The following is a 7886-nucleotide window of genomic DNA, read 5'->3' as shown; positions in this document are numbered from 1 at the left end:
CATCCATCCATTTGTTCCTACTTCCTGTCACTCTTCATTCATCTTTCCATTCGTTCATACTGTTCTCCATAATTGATTCTTTTCTAATCTTTATTTTTCCTTTCTTACATGACTAAGACATGGTTCATAAGCTCATGGCCCAAGAATAAAGCAGACCACCATGGCCCAGGAGGCTGAGCACCTTGATAGAGCCTAAGCAGGGGCTACAGAGTTAGGGATCTGTCTTCTTATTGACACATTCTCATCATCCCTGACACATACTTGCAAATATGTGTTCACAGAGCAGCATCCCAGTGCAAGGTGCTTTGAACAAGCCAATGGGGACAGGGGAAGACAGGGTGGTGGCCTCAGTGGCTCCCGAGTGATCCCTGGTAGATAAATGTCTCTGATTTAAAGGGGAGGCAGCCTCCAAATGCTTGGAGCATGCATCTGTTCAGTGTGGCCCTCTGTCCAAGCAAGCACTGCTGACAGCAGGAGAATGGGCCAGAGCCATGGGTAGGGTCCAGGGTGGTGGGTGGTGGGTGGTGGGTAGTGGGTGCTGGGAGCTGGGCGCTGGGGGCTAGGTGGTGAATGTTGGTTGCTGGGTGGTGGTGATGAAGCTCAGATGTTGGTTGGGACTGAGTCTAGGAGAAAGGCTAAAGGATTGTTTCTAGATTCATCTGGAATGAATTGGCTAGATCCTTCCATCCCAAGTCCCATTGCTTTTCTGAGGAGAGGTATCCTGGAGAAGAGGAGGAGTCAGCCTTGCCTCAGAAACCAAACTGTCAAAAGTGTAATTTCCACCCAGGAAGGAGGAGCACAGGCACCTCTGAGATGAGGGGGACGTGCTCTTCTCTGGAGCAGAAAGGAGCAATAGGTGAGGTCCCGCCTGCCAGGGGTGGAGCAGGGCAGTGACCCATGTGCAACTTTGAACCCTCATCTGCAGCCCATGAGCAGCTGGAGATCAAGATCGGGGGCTCTGGGAAGGGCACTGGGTATAGAACCCACCCCTTGCCCCAGTGGACAGGGCCTCCTGGACACCTCAGCCACTCTCCCCAAGCGTGTGGTGTGTGTAGAGGCCCCTGCATCTGCTCCCCTGCTCCCGGGGAAACTAGGAACCCAAGAGGGATGCTGGAACCCTTCATGCTGTTGAATGCCCTGCACAGAGCAGCCCTGCTCTAGGCTCCATGGTCAGGGGCCAGAGTGCCTGTCCCCTCCTGCCAGGGGATGCAGGTGACTCAAAGACCCTCTCTGCCACAAACTCCCTTCCCTGAAAACACACAAGCAGCTTGGAGGCAGTTAGCAGACGGAGTCTGGATAGGACTTGCCTGGCCCCAAGAAAGGGCCAGGGGCTTTCTTCCCTCCACCCCTGCTCAGCATCTGCATCTCCCCCCTCCCTTATCTGCCTGTGTCTGGCACTGGCGGGGCTGTGCTGGGTGGTACATGACTAGGAGGCCTGACTTTCTCAAACGCCTAATTTCCTATCAACCCCACCCCCATGCAGCCCCTCGAACCTCTTTCCAGGTCCCTAGATGTTGGGGACGGGGTGGGGGCTGGGCTGGCTGGAGACAGTCTAACCCTGGGGAAGGCACCCTGCTGGGCTGCCCTCTGGCCGAGCCCCTCCAACCCGCTCGCCTCCCTGTCTTCTAAGTATCAATACATCCTCGTCCACAGCCAGGGCCTGGTTCTGTCTGCCTCAGCGCATGCGGAAAGCCCTCTCCGATTGCCTTGTGGTCCTGGGTTGCCATCTCCCGGAAGGTCTTTAGTGGCCCCCCAAAAGATGCAGAGGACTGGGATTTGGGCGGGGCTGGGCTAGAGGGAAGTGGAGGATCTTGTTGGTGCAGCAGCGCCCAGTCCCAGTTCTGCTTTTCCAGGAGGTCCCTTTGGTTGCATGCTGGGCTTTGGCCATGAGCACTGCTCGGGCACTTTCAGGAGCCTTTGAGTCCAGTGGCTGGTGTGTGGTGTGAGGTCAGAGAGTCCCCGGGAAGGGCAGCCCAGTCCTGCTCCCTGCTGGTGCCCGCAGGTCTTGTGGACCCTCAGCACCCGAACCCCATGGGGGCAAGGACTCTGGCCCCTCCGCAGGCAGGGAGCAGCCCTTGGACAATGCACTTGGCCTCTGTGAGCCTCGGTTTCCATCTGTGAAATGGGAAGCTCCAGGGACCTGCCTCACAGCTCTGGGGGATGAAACAAGAGGCTTGGTTTAAAAAGCTTGGCAAAAGTGGGGCGTGGTGGCTCATGCTTGTAATCCCAGGACTTTGGGAGGCTGAGGTGGGTGGATCACCTGAGGTCAGGAGTTCGAGACCAGCCTGGCCAACATGGTGAAACCCTTGTCTCTACTAAAAATACAAAAATTAGCGGGGGGCAGTGGCAGGTGCCTGTAATCCCAGCTACTCAGGAGGCTGAGGTGGGAGAATTGCTTGAACCTGGGAGGCGGAGTTTCCAGTGAGCCGAGATGGTGCCACTGCACTCCAGCCTGGGCAACAGAGCGAGACTCTGTCTCAAATAAATAAATAAATAACTTGGCAAAGACTCGCATGGAGCAAGTGTTTGGTCTGAGTAGCTACATTCTGAGTGTGCAGACGGGGAAACTGAGGCCTCAGAGGGGTAGGGCCTACTCATCCAGAAAGCACTCCTAGGCCTATAGCAGCTCATGCAAGACCAGTCCTGGAGCCTTGCAGCCCATCCCCCTCCTTCTCCCCCAGCAGTGGGATCTCAGGGGCTGGGACTGCAAGGCAGAGCTCACACCCCCACCCTTCACCAGCCTGAGGACTCAGCGCGGGAGACCACTTGGCTGTTTCCACTGCCGACACCCTCCTCCTCTCTAGGGCTCACCCATCCGTCTGGCACCTTCTCAGGGAACTGAGCAGGCTGGCCTGCAGGGTCGTGGAGGGGAGGCCCACCATCCTGCCACCCCAAGGTGCCACCTGCCAGGGCCTGTCCCAGCTGGGCCACCTGGCCCCCAGACCCTCCTGGCACTGCCCTTCTGTGGCTACAGGATTGTTTTAGGAGACACAAGGGAACCAGGAAGGGGGCGGGGGAAGGAAGGATTCTGGCTTCCAGAATCAGCGGGGGTGGGGCCTGTGATGCTCCCATTTGTGCAAACAGCCCAGCTGGGTGTCAGCGGACAGCAGCGCCTGCCAGCCCAAGAGGAAGAAGACATCCTTCTGCTTCCCTGGGAAACTTCCAGGTGCCTGAGACCCCTTGCCCAGGGCAGGAGGAAGGGGACCTCCCCAGGGATCCCGGGTCCAGACATCAGGTCTTGACCACGGGAAGGTGTAGGGAGGGAGCCCCAGGGCTTAGACCTCAATCCCAACCTCCCTCAGCAGCCCCTGTGGGGCCAGGGCTGGGGCTGAGGTGGCTTCCCCAACTGTCCCCAGCTCTGCCTTCTTTCCTGAGCAGCCATGGGCACTGCTGGGGGCTCTCAGGGCCGCCTGCCCCAGCTTGGAGCATTGTGCATCCTCCGGGTGGTGCCCGGCCCTTACTCGGAGAGAAGGTGGGCGGGAGGGCTGCCCAAGGACCTCGCTGCCTGGGGGGTTCCATCCCGTGGGCTCCTGCTGCTCAGATGAAGGCTTCCCAGGCGCTGCCTGGGGCCTCCAGGTGGGTTCAGCCCCTTCCTCCCGCAGAATCTGGAGCTCTGAGGCTCTCCAGGGACAGAAGTCCAGAGAGGCCCCTCAGGTCGTCCCTCCCCTTCCCAACTCAGCTCAGCACATGGAGAAGCAAGGGAGGCTCTGATGGGCCAGGTGGGGCTGCAGGACTGGAGCTGTCCATGGCAGGTCCTGCCAGAGCCCTGGGCAGCAGCCTCCCACCGTGGGCTGGGCAAGCCTTTGAAGGTCTGCAGAGGGGCAGGGCTATTGGATGATGCTAGGAGGGGCACGTGCCAGGGCTCTGACACCTTCCAAAACTGGGAAGAGCTGGGAAAGCTGGTGGGATGGGAAGTGAGTTCAACCAGGCCAGGAGTGCCTGGCGTGGCCACCCAGAGGCATGGTCTTTGTCTGTAGCTGGTGAATGGTTCTTTGCGTGGGAGACACGGCCTGGTCATGCATGGGGAACAGACTGGGGGCAGGGTCATCCTGGTGGGGGCCTGGGTTGCACAGGGGCAGACTGAGAGAGCCGCCAGGGTGTCTGTGGGATGGCATGTGGGCAGGCAGACTTGCCTTCTAGGTGTGGGCATGGGATGGGGGCCCCAGGGCAGCTGGGCCAAGGACAGGCACTGCAGCCACATACGCAGTGTGACCCCAGGGAGGGTGCACCCCTGCAGAGTTGGGTTCCAACATTTGGATATGTCGAACCCAAGGTCTGGAGGGTGTCCTGACCCTTCCTAGCTGTGGGCTGGGACTGCCCCGTCCTCATCGCCTCAAAGCCCCCAAGCCCGGGTAGTTTCTCAGTGTGGGGAGTCTTGCTCTTGGGGGCTATGGAGGGCAGGCGTCCCCCCAGCGTCACCAGGGAGTCCCCTCAGAGCCACAAGGGAGCTCTGTGAAATCCTCGTCCCTGCTCCCAAGGGACAAGGACAAGCTAGTGACTGTCAACTGGACAGCCGGGCGAGACAGGAGTGCCCCCGAGTGGAGGAACCGCAGTCCAGCCTGGCTGGCAGCCGAAGTGGAGCCCGGACCCCGCCCAGGGTCAGGGGACCTGCTCTGGCCTCAGGCCCGATGGGAGAGGACAGTCCTGTCCTGGGGGCATCTGAAAGGCCACATCATGGAGGGGTGGTTCTGAGGAATTTGGCCCCATCCTGGGCAGTCTGAGGGGAGGGGCCACATCATGGGACAGTCTGAGGGGCTGGATCCACTTGTCCGGCTGGAGGGGCTTGGCCTGCCCTGGGCCTCGTGTGGGGGGCATGTCCTGAGACCGTCACAGCCTGGCGTCCCTGGTGCCCTGTGAGACGCGTGGGGGGTTGTCTCATCTGCTTTTCTCCAGCCTCAGCCGAACCCGCCCAGCCTGGGCCTTCCTGGGGACTCCCGCGGGGGGCCTCCCAGGCCACACATCCCTGTCTGGGTGCAGGGGACTTCTGTCCCATCCTAGACAGGAAACTCCCCAGTTCCCTTAATCACCTTTTGAAATGAGAAGCCTACGCCGCACAGGCTCTCAGTTTCATTCTGAAAGGTCAGGTTTGGCTCCCCACCCCATGCAATTTGGAGGGGCAGGGGATGTCCAAGGAGGGAGTCCAGGCTCTGCAGAGCTCAGGAGAACCATCGTTCTCCAGCTGGAGCTCCTGACAGCCCCGGCACAGGTGCAGCCCTGGCCTCCCGGGATCTGCACCAAGATGCCCCAGGATCATCTGTGCCTTGGCCATGGCCGCCCAACCCCCCAACCCTGCCCGGCCCCAGGGATCAAGGCATTTGAGACAGCTGGGAGGGGGTGGCCAAGGATGAGGCCAAGGAGGAAGGCGGGGGTGCCCTAGCCCAGAGGCTCAAGTCCTGCCCTTCTATGGGCATGAGGTGACCAGGAGCAGCACCTCGTCCAGGGCTGGGGGCGGAGCTGACAGGAGGGGCCGTTTTGGAGCCGACACAGCTGTTGTGCACCCAGCAGCCTGTCTCCCTGTGCACGGCCTGGGCAGGGCATCTTCCCACTTCTCCCTGGGGACAGGCACGGACATCCTGACCCAGCCCCCAGCCAGCCGTGGCCTCCGCTTAGCCTCCACTCCACTCACGGCACGCAGCGTCCCTTCAGCAGCCCCCGCACCTGTGCCCCAGTGGGATTTGGCAGCAAGAAGTCCAAGATGCAGACCCTTCACACACACCAGGCCCACGGCAATGTGACAGCTACCAAGGACACACAGACACAGGACAGTGACTGCAACTGCCAACATAGCACAGGAGCTGGGGCCAGGACCCACTTTGCAGGAAGGCAGGGAGGTGGTCCTGCACTGCCCTGGGTCGATTAGACAGGGACCCTTTGCCGTCAGCACCCAGGCAGAGCCTGGTAGCAGCCCTGGCTGCAGTTCTGGGGTGTGTGAGCGTCACCCTGGACCTCCTCTCAGGTCCATCCTGTGTGGCTTCGGGTGTCACACCCTTTCTGTGACCTGGGCCCCAGCACCTTCCCTTCCGCACACCAGGCCACAGCCCCCGCTGGCCTGCTCCTAGGCTGGCCTCTATCCCCAGCACGGGCCATCCCCTGGCCATTAGCATGTTGCCCCTCTGCCCCTCAAAGCCCTGCCTGTCCCCACACCCCAAGCCCTGAGCCCTCCCATCTCTTCTGGGACCTGCACCGGGGGCAACTCAGGTTCCCCTGGTGAGGCTTAGCTGCGATGCCTGGATGCCTGCTGGCTGGCAGGTCCCCCCTGCCAGGGAGCTCAGTTACCAGGCCCCTAGCCCTCTCCACCCGCCCCAGCACAGGGCTGGATGCCCATTGGTACCACAGAGTACAGCTGCCCACTAGGAGACCTTTGGCTGTGGGGTTTTTCTGCCCAGCTCTGGCCTTAGTAGTCCCACACACAACCTCTGCCATGCCCCCTCTTGTCCCCATCCCAACCAACACACGGTGGCCGGCACCCAGCACAGGCACCTGTCAGATCCTGGGCCTTGTCCTTTACAGCAAGTCAGGGGCAGCTTTGGGTGTCCTGCCTTGAGGCCTGCTGAATCCCAAGCTTGGCGGCCTCCAGACCCTCAAGGCAGGATAACCCCTCTCAGATTGTCCTGTGGGCAGGTGGCTGGGCCCCGGCCAGTTCCACCCCTCGCAGAGCAGCTGCTCCCCAGCCCCCACCTCGCCTCTTCCCAAGCTAAGAGGGCCCACAGTCCCCAGCTCCTCCCCAGCAGTCCAGGCCACATCTTGGGGTCTCCCTGCTTCAGGCATCCACCATGGGCTTAGGATCCCATGCGCCTCCCCCAGTGAGTTCAGGGCACAGAGGCAGGCAGAAGCGACCTCCACCCTTGTTATGAGACGGGGGTCCCAGCAAGACTTCCTGACACCTGTCTGTGGATCCCCAGTTCCCCCATTGGACATCCATGTTCTCTCATTGAGGAGCCCAGATTCCCCATCAGGCACCCCAGTTCTCCACCATCCATGCAGCTCAAGGACTATGCACCCGTGGACACGGCACAGGGCGCTGGGTGTCGCCACAGACCCTTACCCCAGCAACTCTTCCCGCTCCTCGGCGCCTGGGTCACTCGAAGCCTCCGCCATCGGCCTGTAGGCTGGACCCCACAGGGTGCTGGCAGATTCCTGGAGTGGGTGTACGTGCTGTGGCTTTCAGTGCTTTCTGGGGCGGCCTCGGAGCCCCCACCCCCTGCCGGGTTTCACTTCCCCCTTCCGGCTGCAGGTTGAGGTTTGGAACCTATCTTGGCTTGGGTCAGGGTGTTGTTTTTTTTTCCTTCCTAACAAGAGAAGAGGAAGAAAAAAAAAAAAAACCCCAAACCACCTCTCAGGAAGCGTTAAGCAAGTTACAGGGGCCTGGGGGACAGAGACGGGGTGCAAGGGCCGAGATGGCCTCAGGCAGCTCGTCAAGGCTGGGAGGGGCGGGGCATGCTGCCCGTGGTCCCCGCTAGTAGCTCTGGCCGCCAGGTTCACCTGTGAGTGGCTGGTTCTCCTGCAGCATCAGGGACAAGCACGTCCGTGATCCCATAAGCACCATGTGAGCGTCGTAGCCTCTTTGGGTGAAATCCCCAGGGGCCAGCTCTCCTACAGGTGCTCATGGAACTTGGTGGAAACTTTTCTCAAAGCCTGGGGTCATAGCCTTGAGCACCCCAAATGGCTGTGGGTTCCAGGTGGCTTTAGGGGCTGTGCCCGGGATGCCCCTGCATCCTACCCGTCAGGTGCCTTGCTCTGTCTTGGGTTCCCTGGCTGATGCCGAGCTGTTGGGCAGCTGCCTCGTCCCCCCGCTGCCCCTTGCTCTCCATGCTCTGGGCGCTGGAGTCGACCACCAGGCTCTAATGGGCGTGCCTCAGGGACCCTCCCGAGAGGCACAGGCAGGG

General features: G+C 60.9%; 1 protein-coding gene across 2 annotated transcripts in view; it reads right to left on the bottom strand.

Annotated features, from left to right (window-relative positions):
* Positions 1 to 7282, bottom strand: part of LSP1 (lymphocyte specific protein 1) — a 36185-nt gene extending 28903 nt beyond the window's left edge. The window contains exon 1 of one of the 2 annotated variants that reach the window (XM_023183543.2): positions 7046 to 7282. In XM_023183543.2, the coding sequence (XP_023039311.1) occupies positions 7046 to 7098 (53 nt within the window). In that variant the 5' untranslated portion in view covers positions 7099 to 7282. The remainder of the gene's footprint in view (positions 1 to 7045) is intronic. The other variant, XM_023183544.2, reaches the window with a different exon arrangement.
* Positions 7283 to 7886: the final 604 nt, after the last annotated feature.

This window comes from Piliocolobus tephrosceles, chromosome 13, assembly GCF_002776525.5.
Source record: "Piliocolobus tephrosceles isolate RC106 chromosome 13, ASM277652v3, whole genome shotgun sequence".
Taxonomy (NCBI): domain Eukaryota; kingdom Metazoa; phylum Chordata; class Mammalia; order Primates; family Cercopithecidae; genus Piliocolobus; species Piliocolobus tephrosceles.
This window is presented reverse-complemented; position numbering and strand designations above follow the sequence as displayed.